Here is a 17,695-nt window from a genome sequence, read left to right as displayed (position 1 = left end):
TTGAAAAATGGAAATTAGTACTCATTTAATCTTAATTCTATAAGAGAGGTACAATAGTCACTTTTAATTTATTTTAGATGAGAAAATTATTTATTAATTTTAATATGAGACTATGGCTGCCAAATTACAAGATATTTAAAATGTTCTTTGTTTTATGGATGAAAAATAATGGTAGTGGGGCAGTGTCTGGCTCAAGAACACCCTAATTGCTTTGGGTTAGTCTAGGTCATGAGACCCCAAACTGCTCCCCGTTGTCATAATTGATCATATATTAATGTCTCTCCTCTAACTAGTCCCTATGTGACTGATTTGGAAGAATACAGCATGTACATCACAAGAAGGGTATCCGGGGAACATTGAGTTTGCACATACCTGCTTTCCTTCCAGGGCTCCTCTCATCTCCTTGAATGTCGAGGTGAATTCTCCAATGAAATCATGTTTGCCATTGGAGTCCCAGTCCCATACTATGCACTGCAAGAGAAAAGGAGTATTTGTTTTATTCCCCCTCCAATGAAGAGTGTATCCAGAGGTTGAAGGTAGTATGGATTTTAGGAGGAAGAGTTAATGAAAGATAATGCTAAGTCTAAATCAAAAGCTTGGCTGAATAGGATAGTGGCATGCAGTGGGAAACAGAATATTTTTCTGCTTTCTACACTTAGATTTTCTTGCCCATTTCTCTTGTAAGGCCAATAATACCCAAAGGAGATAATAATTCTCTTAGGGAACCTCTAGAGAACTGGGATTTGATGACAAACACGCTGACACTACTTTCAGTGTCCTTTTCCCTTGCTCAGAACTGCCACCACAGTTTACAGCCTGAATTAGTTGCCTGACTTCAGGGTAGTAGTTTCTATCAAATTAAATGTTCAGATCGGGCTCCAATCAATCATGTTTTCTCATTCAACTTCTTTTCCTCAAGGTTATAAATGTGATGTTCATAGAAATGTGTAAGAAGGTAGCCATGTGAGATTTTTTTTAACTGCACCCACATGAAAAATAAGCGAAAAATAGTTCTGGGTAGGTCACTTTAGGAAATCTCAGGCATTCATCACACATATGATATGATGGTTCACTTCCCGCAAGGGTTCCCTCTGACAATATCCAGACTAAATCTGGGTCCACAGGCCACACTTTGTAGAATGAGTTAGATGAAATAAGCAGATGAAATCTGTGTGGTTACACATTATTCGATGAAGGGGAAGCTCCCTAGTTTTCTGGGGTGGATGGTGAGCCAGCTTCTCAGACATTCCTACCTCTGAAACCAATGATTTGTCAGAAGGAAATTCCTTTAAGATCAAGGCAATCTAGAGGGGCTGTTTGCTCAGAGATCTTCCTTGGAGTACTGGTGCTGTAAAGGCAGGAGGTGGGAACGGGTGGGAGTGGCAGGAGGGATACTGGGAACATAGGTGGTGGAGAATGGGCACTGGTGGAGGGATGGGTCATTGTGACTGAAATGTAGTCACAAAAGTTTGTAAGTCTGTAACTGTATCTTATGGTGATTCATTATATATAAATGATATATGTGTGTATATATATGTATATATGTAATTTGTTTTTAAAAAATAGGCAACCTAGGTTTTCCCAGAATGAGATCCTACCAGCCAGCCCTGCCTGAAGAACATGACTTATCAAACTTTTGTGTCTGGTTTGGTGGCATACCCCATGGATCTCCAGTCAAATATATCCCGCAGGGAACACCACCCTAATACATTTCTATTCATTCATTTTCTATTATAGTGAACAGCACCTACGCTCTTCCTGTTGCTACTGGAAACTAGCCATTGTCCTGGGTAGTCTTCTCTCCCTGACTCTCCCATTCCTGCTTCTGCGCATTTTGTCTCCTCACTGACCCTGAAACACACATATTCATTCCTTGGAACCAGAAAGAAGGTGCTGGCTGCTGCCAGGAAGAGAATGTAGAGTCCCTCCTGGGAACATCTCTTCAAATTTATTTCATTTTCGGACATGCTCTTTCTTTTTACTTTATTTCAATTATTTACAAAGTAAAGTTTGTGCTCTTTGTATACAAAGTTATGTGCTTCCTCCACCGTCAAGGTGTCCCAAACCAGATATCTTTGCTGGACCATTTAAGGCTCCTGACTTTGATCAGCGTGAGTTCAACCGTGGAATCTAGCATCTGACAACACGTTCTTCTATTTCTAGAGAAGAACCCAGTTAAAAGGCAACTGAGTCAGAAGCAACGAGAGAGACCAAGTGGAAGCAGCCTTTGAAGCCTTCCCTGATTTGGGAAAGATGGCAGGAGTCCTAACCATTAGGGGCTGTGATGAACTCTTCTCATCCCCTCGGACCCAAAAGAAGTTAAAAGAGCAAGTAGGTGGAAAGGAACATATAGTTATCATTTAGCTTGTCACAGATTCTTAAGCAAAAACCATGCGACTCCTTAGATTTCCTGTCATGGTTTAGTCAGTGACCCTTCCTCCTCCCAGCAGCCAAGGACAGCACCCAAGAAGTTGGTCATGTGCTATCTCACTGAGATGAGAGGGAGTGCCCACAGCACCTGCCAGAGTTGGAGACTACGTTAGCCCTGTCAGGACTGCCATGTGGTCTCCTGGGGGCTGGACCCTGCTGCTGACAAGGACCCTGCCACTTCACTTGTCTGGCATTCCTCGTCATACCAGTTGCAGAATTCTGTTTTGACCTTTCTCAGAAGCGCTCCCATAGGAAGGAAGACACAGCGAAGCAGAAAAATAAAAACTGTTTTCCCCTCTCCCCCCTGCCATACATCTGGTGTGTGACAGCTTGGAGGCAGCTGACAGAGGAACACATCTTCAGGCAAAGTAAACAGATCAACTGCCCGACAGAAAAACAAGACAGGCAGGGTTCCTGGTAAGAATCCATGAGGAAGTGTTGACAGATTGGGGAAGAGGGCAGCCCCAAGCTCTACCCATGCCAGTTAGACTCCGCTGGGTCTCAGCCCACAGTGGAGTTTGGAGACCCATATTTGAGTGTCTGAGTTGGGCAGAGAGAGAGAGTACAGTCGAATAGTTCTTGCATATAGCTAACTTGGGTTTGATCACTAGCATGCGAACGGTCTCCCAAACACTGCTGGGAGTTATTCCTGAGCACAGAGCCAGGAGTAAGACCTGAGCACAGCCAGATATGGCCCGAAAACAAAAACAAAAACACACAAACACACAAAAGTCTTCAAGTGTTTGTTTAGTCCTTGTTCTCATTTGAGAAAAACATAAAACTACTTCTGGGAGTTTGCCCAGTGCTAGATGGGACTAAACTCTGGTTTTCCTCCCTTTCTGAGTTACCACTGCCAAACAAAAAATAAAAGAAAATAGTATAGAGAGTACTTACTATGTACTAAACACTGTTTCTGAGTCTTTCAAGCATACACACATCAACGTACTGGAACCCTGAGATCATTTATTACTATGCCCATTTTACAGATGAGGCAAGCAAGCCATAAGAGATGAAGCATCTTTCTCAAGATGATGCAACAAATTTGGCAATCTTTGAATTAAAAGATGTTCAACCCCATTGCTTTTCTTAACTGACCATCTTTTATAAACACAGGACATTGTGTTAATGGTCTTACATCCTTTATACTGATACTGAAATGACCAATCACTGGTGATCTCCATTTTCACTCACCATTCACTGGAACAGAGGGTAAGTGATTTGACTAGATGCCTAGAAAATGACAAAGGTTCCTCTGAATCCAGGAGTCTGGCATCACCATTTCTCTTATTTAGTACTTCCTCTTAAAGAAAACTTGAATTTATAGTAAGGTCACCCCAACCTGCTTGTTCAAAAAGCTCCACTTATTGATTGACACTAAACTATGGGATCTTCTGAGGCTCAGTGGACACAATAACCAACATAAAGAACTTGCTTACTGTTCACATATGAAGGGATGTAATTTTTTTCTGTTTGTTTGTTTTTGGTCCATACCCACAATTGCGAAGGCTCTGCTCTCCTGGTGATGCTCCTCGCAGTGCTCAGGGAACAATATGCAATTCCAGGGATTTAGCAGGATCAGCCCTGTGCAAGGCAAGCTTCCTATCCACCATACATCTCTCCAGCAATTGTAACAGCATGAGTATTGTTCTCATGGTAGTCTGTGGAATGTTTAGATAGTTGTGTATGAAAGGTTGGACTTAATACACATGTTTAAAAATGTGCATTAACATGTTTCCCCCTTTTATATTTGCTTTGAAACCACCAAATAAAGATAGTATGTCAACTGAGTGTTTTTTAGCCCTTTTTTCTGGCAAGATTTGTTTTTGTATTACCAACACTGCTAAATTATACACCCCAGTTATTTAATCAAAATCCATTCTAGGGTATTATAGTGAAAGTCTTTTGTTGACATGATGAATCAATTCATAATCAGTTGATATTAAAATTCTGTAGATTTTATAATTTAGGAGTTGCATTTTCTTTTCCCATTAAAAATGTTATTGGTATATCAAGAAGTCTAGAAACAACGAGTCTTGATGGGGATATGGTGAAAAAGGAACCTTCATTCACTATTAGGGGCTTTGTTGTCTGGTTTAGACTATGAAAACCAGCATGGAGACCTCTTTAAAATTTGAGAATGAACTCCTCTATGACTCATGATCCAACTTCTTGGCATCTTTCCCGAGAACAAAAAAAATCACTGAAAAATATGTGTGCATACCAATGTTCAGTGAAGTACTTAGTATAATAGCTACGATATGGAAACATCCAAAATATCCAACTACAGCAGAATGGATAAAACTATGAGCACAGGACTGGATGAATAGGACAGCAGGCAGAGCACTTGCCTTACATGTGACGGGCAGACTTTGGTCCCCAGTACCACATATGGTACCCGGGGCCCTGCCAGGAGTGATCCCTGAGTACAGAGTCAGATGTAAGTCCTGAGACAGATGATGGGATAAAGAGCCTCTCCTATATGTACTCAATAGAACTACTGCTCTGCCATTTAATAAAGATAAAATCAGGATTAGAAAGACAGTTGGAGTCAATGTTTTGTATGCAGGAGCCCTGGGTTCATTCCCTGGTACCATATGGTCCCCTGAACACAGCAGGAAGAGACCCCTGACTGAATACAGAGCCAGGTGTAGTCTATAAGAACTGCCAGGTGAGACTCTGAAACAATAAAATCCAAAGAAACAACAAAGAAGACAAAACATTGCTCTTTGAGACAAAATGTCTAAAACTTGAGGCCATCCTGCTAAGTGAAATGAGTCAGGAAGTGAAAGACATCTTCCAGATGCTTTTATTAATATGTGGAGTACAAATAATCTAAACCAGGTAGCTGGAAAAACATCAACCAAACTAACGCTTAGACTTGGTGAACTATGGTAGATATCAGAGGGAGCAGGAGTGAGTGGGAGAAATGGGGAGAGGAATGTTTTGGTGGTGTAAGGTGATGCTAAAGAGTTAAGTTCTGTACACAGACACATACGGTAAGTTATATTCCTGAGACGCTATACTATTGTAAACTCACCACAAATACATTTTTTAAAGGAAATAAAAGTTCGCCTTTGGATTTAACCTTAGCTTGTGCCAAAAGATCTAGTCTGCCAGGAATTGAACCCAGGCTGGCAAATACCCTACCTGTTAGACTATCGCTACAGCCCCAACTACTCTGGGATCTTAGATGCATACAGCCAGCCCTTACAAAGCCTAAGCCAATTCTTTGTAATAAACCTCTTCCTGTGCCTCTCTCTCACTTGTTCTGTTTTTGCTTAACCCTTACTGAAACACCTTTCCTCATGTCCCTTGCACTTGAATATTCCCAGTTAGAAGGGAATTCTCAGTGACAACTCTGACTACTATGCCCGCGTTTATTGAACACTTACTTTGCCCCAGGAGTGTTCTTAGCATATGGCAGACTTAGACTGATTTCATCTTTCTAGCAACTCTAGCAGTGGGGGGTTATTATTATCATCTCCTCTTGATCGATGGGCAGCTGAGAAACAGAGAGGTTAATGATCTACCGCTGTTATGGGATATTCAGGATGTTGAAAGTGTGACGTTTTTTGATTTTACAGTTCTCAAGATCTGAATCTGATCCAGTTCCTGGTGGGCAGGGGCAAGCTGTCTGACCTGTGATCAGAAAACTACTTAAGGGCCACTGATCACTGGAGAATGCAAATGAAAGGAAATCTTTCTTTTCTCCCTGACTTGAAGTGTATGCATGCATGTATTTTAACACAGTAACTTGTCACCTGAACAAGTGAAGCAGAATTCACTGTCAAACTTCTGGCTCTTTTCGTTTCTCCCAATTCTAAGCGTCCATTGCAAACTGTTTACAATGGCTTTAACTTACGTTTGCAGTAGACTCCCATAGCCACTACTCAAAAAGCCTCAGTACTAAGATATTTATCAGGACTTAGCACAGTTCTTGGGCACAATAAGAACTAAGCCAATACTTAGTGAATAAAAAGGTTTTTCTCCCTATGTTGAGCTGATGGATTTTTTTTTTGGCCCTAGAACTACACTATAAAAGGAAGTAAAAGATTGGCAATCAACCTTGGTAATCTGTATGAAAGGAGACAATTAAAGTGGACAATGTGCTGGGATGTTCACAGACATGAGTGTAGGCATGATATTGTAGATATGTGATTATGGAAACTGTAAAAACTATATCTGGAGGAGGCTGGGGTGGGCATTAGGAGACCTACATTCTAGTACCAACTCTGCACGTAGCACTGTGGGATCATGGGACAGAGTCTCAACCTCTATGCACCTTGGTCTCCTTCCCTATAAAAGGTGTGTGTGTGTGGCAGGGGGGAGGGGGATAAGAATTGGAAAGAACACTCCCTGAGGTGACTTTCAGAGCTAGAATCCCTACTTATGTATCTTGGCTTCTTTATCTCTCTATACAATTATAACAGCATCCAATTACTAGTAAATATACTCCCTTTGCTCTCACATGTCAGAGTATGCTTATACTTTGATGACTAAAGCTCATGGTTCACATGGTCATTCTAAGAGCAACATCAGATGGAGCAGTGTAAAAGAAAAATGTTTACCAAACAGTTGGGTCCTATGTAGATTTTAGGAACAGAAGGAATGGTTTTAATAAGCATAAATCTGGACCACAAATCTCCATGTGTGTGTGTGGGGTGATGCTAAGGGCCAAGGATAGAGGGAAGAGAAAGGCTGTGGGGGGATGTTTCGAAGACGCAGAGCAAGGCACTGGTATTCAGACACTAAGGTCGTCTTGTACCAGGGTAGCAGAGAGGAAAATGGTGCTGAAAAGCTTCATCCACTGCTGGTGAGAATGTATACTGGTTCATCCCTTTTGGAAAGCAATACGAACAGTTGTCAAAAAAACTAGAAATTGATCTTCCATATGATCCTGCAATTCCACTTCTTTACCCCCCAAGAGACTCAAAACTCTATTTAGAAAAGACATTGGCACTACAATACTCATTGAATTCACTATTCATAATAGCCCCAATCTGGAAACAACCCAAGTATACAAGAACAGAAAACTGAACAAAGAAACTGTGGCACATGTACTCAATGGAATACTACCCAGACATATGAAAAGAAGAAATTGTGAAATTTACTGCTGTGTGGATGAAGCTGGAGAATATCACACTGAATGACCTTAGTCAGAAGGAGAGGTACAGATACAGAATGGTCTCTCTCATGTATGGTATATAAATAAATATAGTATGGAAACAACAAATGCCCAAGAGCAACAGAAACAGAAGTTGCCATTAGTAGAAAGCAGGGAAACAGGAGGGGCAGTCAGATGGGGAGTGGGCACACTAGGAAAATGGTGGTGAGATACTCTGGTATTAGAATGGTTTATGCATGAAACCCTGCCATTATCAATACTGTAAACCACAGCTCCTAGAATAAAAATATCTTAAAGAAGAGAAATAAAAGGAAAGAAAATGTGTTGAAATCTTTATCTCCCTGGAAGATGACTGTTGTTGATTTGGGGTTTATTAAACTGTGAGTTTCTGTACAATGAAAATGGGGGAGACTCTCATCTTAGCAGAAGCCAAATCTAATATACCAGAGGAGGGTTGGGGGGCAGGCTGATGCCACGAAGGAGCTGAAAAAACTCCGGTGGTGAGCATGGGCAACAACTCAGGTTTAGAATTTTCAAAGAGGTAACTGAAGTGCAGACACTAAAGGGATATCTAAAAATAACTGAAATGGGTAAATGGGGATGTGGCTAAATGATAAAGCTCATGCCTTGATGCATGGGATCTGGGTTTACTTCAAGCTACTATAACAGCAGGGAGGAGTCCTGGGGAATGGGAGGCAAGAGGTTTTACTATAGTGGATTCCCAAAACCAAGTAAAATGTAGTTTTTACCAGATGTCTTTATTTAAAGCTCCATATAAACATTAGGCCTGACAACTTGTTTTTATTCCATTTGCAAGATGTATAAAAAGTCTGTGTACAGTCCTCTACCACATGCTTTCTCTGTCCAGCCTCCCTCACTTATTGACTCCTACTTCAAAGAAAAAACCCCACAAAAAATGATAGAGTATATAGGAAAGGAACTCTGAATGCAGTGGGGGTGTACTCTATGCTCATTTGGGGTTGCACCACTTTCTTTATTAGTGCTATATGCCTAAGGATGGAGTTTCTTCTAATCATGAGATTCAGGCCAAGTGCTTAGTGAGAGAGGCATCCTGTAGCACAGGTTCTTCTGAAGACCTGGTTCCATACCATTGACCTCAATCTGCTCCTTACGTATTATTTTTCTGGTTCTACCTTCTCTTGCTGTTGATGTTACTATTTTTTCCCTGCTAAATCTGTTCTCAATTTACATTTTTTGCATTATCTCATTTTATCCATGAATCAGATTTCTTTTTTCCAAAATTAGAGAATTAGTATAAGATGCAGCTACCTTCAGGAGAAGAAACAGCTTTCCCTTGGGGAGGGGGACAGGAAGGAATGTGCTCGTGGTCTGATATGGGTAGAAGCAGAAGAACTCTTGGAGCTCTTTGGAATTTGACTCAAATCTTCTCCTTATCACCGCACAACTATGTCATGACTGCCAAGTCACCTTGCTCTCTGTCCTCTTTTATTTATCTCTAAGGAAGAAATGAAAATGCCTTCCTACTCAGCAGGTTGATAAAAGGATTTATTTCTAACCTACATATTATTTATCATTTACCATAAGTAGGAGTTGTGCTGGCCATCATATAAAGACCTAAAAGATTTAGCTCCTACCCCTAGGCATTGGAGAGCATGATTTGGGGATGGGCATGCCAACAAATGGTAGTGATGCAGAATCAACATGGCAAATATAGATGGTTTCACCAAAAACTATCTGTGAATGTTCACCATGGACAACTAGGGAAAACTTCTAAGAGCAAGCAAGTACCTAATCAACCATAGAGGCATGCATAAGAGATCTTCTTATACAGAAAGATAAATGTCAGACATGATGGCCACTTAGTACCTGTATTGCAAACCATAACATCGAGAAGGAGAAAGAGAGTAAGAGGGAATGTGTCTGCCACAGAGGCAGAGGGAGGGGGAGAGGGATGGTGGTAGGGATACTGGAAACATTGGTGATGGAGAATGGGCATGGGTGGTCGGATGGGTACGGGTACTTGAACATTACATGACTGAAATGTAATCATGCAAGTTTTTAAGTCTGTAATTGTATCTCACGTTGATTCATTCACTGTCACTATCATCCCGTTGCTTATTGATTTGTTTGAGCGGGCACCAGTAACGTCTCTCATTGTGAGACTTATTGTTACTGTCTTTGGCATATCCAATACGCCACGGGTAGGCAGGCTCTGCCGTGCAGCCTAGATACTCTCAGTAGCTTTCTGGGATCTCCGAGAGGGGTGGAGGAATCGAACACGGGTCAGCCGCATGAAAGGCGAATGCCCTACTGCTGTGCTATCGCTCCATGCCAAAAACAGTAACAATAAGTCTCACAATGAGAGATGCTACTGGTGCTTGCTTGAACAAATCGATGAGCAATGGGATGACAATGACAAGTGACAGTGTTGATTCATTAAAATAAAAAAAAATGAAAAAGAAACAAATCTGAAAGACACAGATATGGGCCCTGCAGTTTTCTTTCATGTGATTCAACTCTGAAACGTTGCACAGGCCATATTTTCTACTAGGATATGGAACCTCATTCTCATCTACAAAACTGCTGGTTGGCACTGGTTCAGTATTAAAAAAATTACAGACCTAGGGAGTTCATGTATTTAAAGAGAATTGGTTAAATTTCATATTCCTAGAACTTACCTTTGGAGATTCTGGTTCTGTTTTCTGGGGAGAGTCCCTCAAATCTACTTTCAAAGTCGATTAATTCATGAATTTGGATGTATGTGCTTTTTTTTTTTTCCACAGTGAGAAACAGTGGGTCCATGTTTTTTAATGATGGTGATAAGAATTACTGTTATATCCTAGCTTACATTGTTTCCTTCAATTCAGTAAGAAGCCCAATCAAGGAAGAAAATATTTTAGGACCATCAAGCTCCTACATGGTCATTTAACACAGCACTACTGTAAGCAGGCAAATAAAATCCTAATAGCAATGCTCATGAGACTGAGACTGAGAGATGCCCAGGAGGGAAGTGCAATGGGTACGTGGGCATTATCTTGACAGTTCACACATCTCTTCCTGTTTGGACGGCAGCCAAGCCTGGAGACAATCCACAACGAAGCATCCTACTCTCAGAATCCTTTGTTGAAGATTTATGGCATCGGGAGGCTTGGTTCATTCAGATAAGCTTCAGAAGCTCTCCGACGCTTGTTCAAACCATTTTCACTTCACACCCCACTTCTTCAGGAAGATTGAAAATAGTTGTGTGGGCAGAATAAAGAGGCAGGCTTTGATGCTGACCGATGACATAAGCTTTCAGTAAGAGCTCAATCATCATTGATTGTCACTCTGCATTGGTTAAAAGTATGCCGTTTCCTCTACCAAATTTATAGTTGTAAGTTCTCAGAAGTTGATATTTGATCATGGGATGGATACCAGTTTGGTCTCAGGAAATTTTCTTTCTTTTTTTTTTGGGTCACACCCAGCGATGCACAGGGGTTACTCCTGGATCACACACTCAGGAATTATTCCTGGCAGTGCTCAGAGGACCATATGAGATGCTGGGAATCCAATCCAGGTTGGCCATGTGCAAGGCAAACGCCCTACCCACTGTACTATTACTCCAGCCCCTCAGGAAATTTTCTATGTGAATTGTAAGTGCGAACATCATGCCTGCTTAGTGCACATGTGTTCAATAATATAAGACAGTCAATTAGTGGCAAGGTACATGATGCATGCTATTCTAATATCTTGTGAAGCTCTGCTAAACTTGAGGAATTCTGAAATAGAAGGCTCTTATCTCTCTTGCCCTACTCTCCTCTCTTCAAATTTGTATCTTTCTTCTCTGCCTAGTTCTTGAGATCCACATGAGATTAACTGAATATATTTAATAGTAAGAGGTAGAAAAAGTCACTGTGGATTTTATTTTTTCCTATCCAGTGCTTTTCTTCAATTTATTATCAATTGTTTTTGAGTTTCCACACAATACCAGGAAATGGCCTAGATTCACAGAGCAACATATGGGGAAAAGGGATAAATTCATTCTACTTACATAAAACCTACAGCCAGTGATTAGACAGGTATTAAATAGTTGGGGGAAATGTAAATTAAACTGTCTCCATAGTAGAGAATTGAAAAAGTATCAATTAAATAATTGACTGAATTAAACCAATCAGTGAGTAGATTCTTTCATGCAAGAATACTGGAGAACTTTTTACAAATATAAGCAATAATTCTCTCTAACATTTAATAAGATTAGTAGGAACTAATATAAGACCTCTTATTTCACTTAGAATTTAGATTATGTATGCAGCCTGTAACTTCATAACCATATAATAGCTATCACTGTATCACTGTCATCCATTTTTCATTGATTTTCTCGAGTGGATGCCAGTAACATCTCCATTTGTCCTAGCCCTGAGATTTTTAGCAGCCTCTCTTTACTCGTCCTTCCCAATGGTGGTGCATTGGAGGCTCTTTCAGGGTCAGGGGAATGAGACCCATCATTGTTACTGTCTTTGACATATTGAATACGCCACAGGGAGCTTGCCAGACTCTGCCGTGTGGGCAGGATACTCTCGGTAGCTTGCCAGGTTCTCCGAGAGGGAGAACTAAATAATAAGAGGTTGTGCAGCCATAAATGTGGCTGCACGCTTCCGGGAGCTTTGTTTTATAGTCTCTGGATCTTGGTTGTTGACGGCATTACATGATGCAGGGGGCAGTTTGTGGGTGTGACTGCCTAGCTACTGGAAAATGTGGGATCTGGGTGGAGGAGGCCCAGTCCCGATTTGAGTAGGCTTGGAGATCTCAGTCCTGGGTCCCGCACACCTGGGTTCCTCTGCCAGTTCCTTCATGTGTGAGGCTCATTCTAGCATGTGGAGAGTGGCCTTGAGCATGGCTTTGGCTGGGTTCTGGAGATCTTTGGCTGCTGGGGCTCCGCTTGGGGTGGGGAAGGAAACTCAACCCGCCCCACTCTGAGGGGCCCCAGTAAAGACAGCCAGGTGCAGGGGCAGGAGACTCCATATGTTTATGCAATTTATATAGATTTACATATATGTATATTTATATAGAATTGTAGAATAGAAGACTATTCTATAGGTTAAAGAGTCTAAAATAGAATATCCATAATAAGTTTGGGAAGGAAAAGAAAAGTTTCTCCACATTTTATGTTGGAGAGTTATTGGGGATAATGGCATTTTGGGGAACATTCTCAACATACAAAGCTGCCTTTCACTAAGTAACACAAATCTGCGCACATCACAGTGAAAGAGGTACTAGATAGAGTTAGGAGAAGAAGGTGTTTGGTTTCAGGATGGCCATGACCTTTCCAAGCAGGATACCTCAATTTTCAAGGGCTTAAGTCTATCAACTGGAGAAATAAAGAATTAGAATCAATGGTTCCCAAATTTATATGTCCTATTATTTAAATGATTAAAAAATTCAATATTAATCAAAAATTAATTGTTAATTTCCTTCCCTCCCTCCCTCCTCACTTCCTTCCTTCCTTCCTTCCTTCCTTCCTTCCTTCCTTCCTTCCTTCCTTCCTTCCTTCCTTCTTTCCTTCCTCCTTCCCTCCCTTCCTCCCTCCTTCCCTCCCTCCCTCCCTCCCTCCCTCCCTCCCTCCCTCCCTCCCTCTCTCTCTCTTTCTTCCTTTCTTCCTTCCTTCCTTCCTTCCTTCCTTCCATCCTTCCTTCCTTCCTTCCTTCCTTCCTTCCTTCCTTCCTTCCTTCCTTCCTTTCTTTCTTTCTTTCTTTCTTTCTTTCTTTCTTTCTTTCTTTCTTTCTTTCTTTCTTTCTTTCTTTCTTTCTTTCTTTCTTTCTCTTTCTGTCTTTCCTTCTGTCTCTTTCTTTCTTGTGTGGTTTTTTTTTGTGTGTGTGTGTGTCACACTTGGCAATGCTCAGGGCTTACTACTGACTCTGTACTTAGGAATTACTCTTGGTGATGCTCAGGGGACCATATGGGATGCCGGGGTGCCGGGGATCGAATCTGAATTCGCTGTGTGCAAGGCAAATGCCCTACCCACTGTACTATTTCTCCAGCCCTCAATCAATTTTCTTTCCTTCTCTCACCAGGATCATTTCCACTAACCAGTGGTACCAAACTCAATCAACTCTGGGAAGCAATGCACCATGCTTTTAAAAAATATTAATATATTTTTTCAGTTCTCATTTTTCAGTGCCAATGTGTCCATTTTTGATAATAATAGTTTACTAAGGGTGGGAAAGAAAATTCTAGCATTTTCCTATTTGATAGCTACCCAATACAAGATCTACCTCCAAGAGGTACTGCTATTTCCCTTAGAAAATATAAAATCAAACCAGTTCTTTGAATCGATAAAATATGGGGATAGAGAGATAGCACAGGGATTAAGTCATTGGCCTTCATGTGAGCAACACTGGTTCAATTCCCAGCACCATACATTGTTTTCCAAGCACTGCCAGGAGTGATCCTTGACACAGAGCCAGGCTAAGCCCTGGCTATGACCTAAAAACTAAAAAAGAAACCATAATCAAAACTACAAAATACTTATTTGTAGGGCCTCCCCACATAAGAATCCTAGCCTTACTGAGAAGTGATACATTCCTAATGCAGTGTGGCAGTTTGCTGCAACCTGGGTGGAAGTGAAGAGCATCGTGTTAAGTGAACTGAGTCAGAGGGAGAAGAATACCATGTGATTTCATTCATCTGTGGTATACAGAGAAACAATGTGAACAGAGAGTATTAAATGCTGAAAAACCGGGGCCGGAGCGATAGCACAGCGGGTAGGGCGTTTGCCTTGCATGCGGCCAACCCGGGTTCGATCCCCGGCATCCCATATGGTCCCCCAAGCACCGCCAGGAGTAATTCCTGAGTGCAGAGCCAGGAGTAACCCCTGAGCATCGCTGGGTGTGACCCAAAAAGCAAAAATAAATAAATAAATAAATAAATAAATGCTGAAAAACCCTTGGCCTTTAATAGTAGAATTGAGGGAGAGGGAGGGAAGAAAATAAACTAGATCTATCCTAACAGCTAACAGCATAACATAACAACAGAGGGTACTGGGCACGTTGGTGATGGTGAGGTGCAATTAACTTTGTCCATCTATACCATCTAAAATTTAATGCTATGGTATTAACATTTTATTTATTTTTATTTTTTTATTTTTATTTTTTTTTTTGCTTTTTGGGTCACGCCTGGCGATGCACAGGGGTTACTCCTGGCTCTGCACTCAGGAATTACTCCTGGCCGTGCTCAGGGGACCATATGGGATGCTGGGATTTGAACCTGGGTCGGCCGCATGCAAGGTAAACGCCCTACCCGCTGTGCTATCTCTCCAGCCCCGGTATTAACATTTTATACTAAGTAAAAATTAATACTATGGTAACCATCTATACCATCTAAAATTTAATACTATGGTAACCACCTTGTTAAACTATAATACAATTTTTTAATTAAAAATGAGGGGCTGGTTGAGTGGTGCTGTTGTATTAATGTAAATGCAATTTATCTCCAGAAAAAGAAAGAAAAAGCACATGTCCAGTTGGATTATGAGCCTTGAATAAATGCTCTTTAACTAACTGGGGGTACTGGGAAATAGTGGCTTAAATACGACAGGTCAGAGGTCATAACTTCCTAATTTTCTTCATAAAGTACTCAGTGTAAGTGATGCCTAAGAAAGAGGTGATTTTTGTCCTGTCAATTTACTTTTTAAAAAATCAATTGGAGTTTATGCTATTTCTGTGTGCCAGACACTTATGGCCAAGTTCTTTAATTGCATCTCAGTTAATCCTCACAATAAAATCTTCCAGGCAGGGGTTGGCAGAAAATTGAAAAATAATGTCCCTTCTAGACAGGGACATTAGATAACTATCCTGAGATGACTGGGCCAAAAAAATTAAAATGGTCAAGCTGGTCTTTTAGCCTCTGTCTTTTGGGACAGGGCTCATGCTTTTCTAGATACTGTAATTCATACTTATTTATCTCTGAATGAATATTTATTGAGTATCTGCTGTGTCTTCTGTAAATTTCATAACATCTAGGACAAGAAGCTATTTTACTCTTTGTATAAAGTCAGTCCACCCTAACATTTGCCAAGTTTCAGAGCATTCAACAGAATTTCTCCTTTGGACTGAAACTTCTGCAAGCAGTTTGGATATATAAAAGATTTAAAACATAGAAATGACATAAGCAGGCAAGCAATAAAGAGAAATTGTTTTGCCTGTACAGTAGAGAAAATAATAAAAGGGGGCTGGGAGTAGAGATCCAATGAGGGTGTGCAGTAAATGTATGAAACGAAAAATTCTACAGAAGTATTAAGGAAATGGCAATTCTAGGTCTCAATCACTAAGTAGAAGACGGGGGTTAGAGGGGAGAAAAGGAAGATAAGGAAACTAAGATTTGGTCTCCAGCTCTGGCTTGGATAATTCAGTGACTGATTCATCTAGACTGGAATCCTAGGAAGAACAAATTTGAGGATAACGGGATAGGTTAGTACTTGGCTAATCTGAATTTCACATTCTTGACCTCTAATAAGCACCAGGATTCTCTGAATTCATGACAAGTAATTATTGTTTCTTCTCAAACATGCTCATGTATCTCTCTAAATGAGCCATGCTACTCGTGGTTTATTGATTGCTATAATTCGATACCCGGAGACAACATCCTGGTAGGTCACTGAGGAGGAAGAGGCATTTGAAGACCAGAAAAGAACAGATGACTATTTGTATGGCTTAATCAGTCTGGAAACCACAAGCTGGCAATGTAGAACCCTCTGACAGCCAAGAGGAAGTCTTGGCACAGCTAGGCAACTTGATTTCCAACATAAGCTCATTCTACTTGCTTCTCTTGTTTAATTATTTTCTAGGCAGTGATCAAAGATACTGAAGATTTATAAGCTTTGAAATAAGAGAACAAACCAGACCCTCATAGCATGGACAATTTAGCTATTCTTACGAGTTTTATTGCTGCTATGTCCAAGCTATTACTGGGTGTTTAAATTGTGTAACCATGTCTCCACAAGGCAATGCAAAATAAGTCAGGCATTTTATTTTATTTTATTTTATTTTATTTTATTTTATTTTATTTTATTTTTCTAACTCAAAAATCTTTAGTATTAAACAACTCATTACAATCACATTACAGCCACATGAGTTCAATCCCTAGCATCCCATATGTTCCCCTGAGTCAATCAGGAGTGATCCCTGATCTTCACTGTCACTGTATTCCCGTTGCTCATCGATTTGTTCGAGCGGGCACCAGTAACGTCTCTCATTGAGAGACCTATTGTTACTGTTTTGGGCATATCCAATATGCCACGGATAGCTTGCCAGGCTCTGCTGCTCGGGATCCCTGACCAGGATTAATTCTTTGAGCCAGACAACTGTGGCCCCCACAGCATAAAAAAGATCATAAACAAGAGAGATGAAAATGACAATTATTTGGAGACACCCTAAAGGAAAAGCACTTTCTAAAGTAAAACAAATCCCTCTCTTGAAACTTCTCATTGTTTACATGCCACAAACATTGTTAATATTGCATCATTTTAATAAATTTTGTAGTGGACCAGGACCCTGGTAGGCATCATAAACATGAGTTGGCAAAGGCAAAGAATGACATTTCAAGACAATGTTTTCAGCAGGTATGCCCCTGAAATCTACAAAAATGTGCCAATAGCAACCACTGGGTTCTTCATGCCTAAATTAGCATACACTGTTCAGGCTACAAAGGTTCTCCTTGAGTTATATGTCAGTCCTATTTGTGTTCAAGTCAGGCATTTTACTGGTTGATAAAATTTGTCCTGGATCCATACGGTATCATTACTACCATCTTGGTCTCTGCTCTATTCTAGTGTCAACAGTGTTTATTTGGCTTGTTGTGGGCATCTACCTTATTCTTTGAACATCACAGACCTTTAGACTCTGAAGTGTCTAGCTAATCCTGGGGATTCTCTTACACAAATATCTCTCGAAAAACTTAACCAAACATTGAATTGTCATAGTAGTTTGGCTTAGACTTACGACAATTACCCTCAAAACCAAGTTGAAGACAATCTCACAATTCAATTTTGGGGGGTGAGAGGAGGTATAGTACATATAGTAGGTAGGACACTTGCCTTGTATGCAGCTGACCTAGTTTGATTCTGGCACCACATATGGTCCCCTGAGCCATGCCAAGAGTGATACTTGAGTATAGATTCAGGAG

At 40.7% G+C, this 17,695-nt stretch overlaps 1 protein-coding gene across 4 annotated transcripts in view; it reads right to left on the bottom strand.

Moving 5' to 3' along the window:
• The window catches only part of CPNE4 (copine 4), a 506,040-nt gene that overhangs the window by 55,223 nt on the left and 433,122 nt on the right, over positions 1-17,695 (bottom strand). For all 4 annotated transcript variants that reach the window (XM_055134745.1, XM_055134747.1, XM_055134748.1 and 1 more), the window contains exon 8: positions 373-471. In XM_055134745.1, coding sequence (XP_054990720.1) covers positions 373-471 — 99 coding nt within the window. The remainder of the gene's footprint in view (positions 1-372; positions 472-17,695) is intronic.

This window comes from Sorex araneus, chromosome 4, assembly GCF_027595985.1.
Source record: "Sorex araneus isolate mSorAra2 chromosome 4, mSorAra2.pri, whole genome shotgun sequence".
Classification (NCBI taxonomy): Eukaryota; Metazoa; Chordata; class Mammalia; order Eulipotyphla; family Soricidae; genus Sorex; species Sorex araneus.
This window is presented reverse-complemented; position numbering and strand designations above follow the sequence as displayed.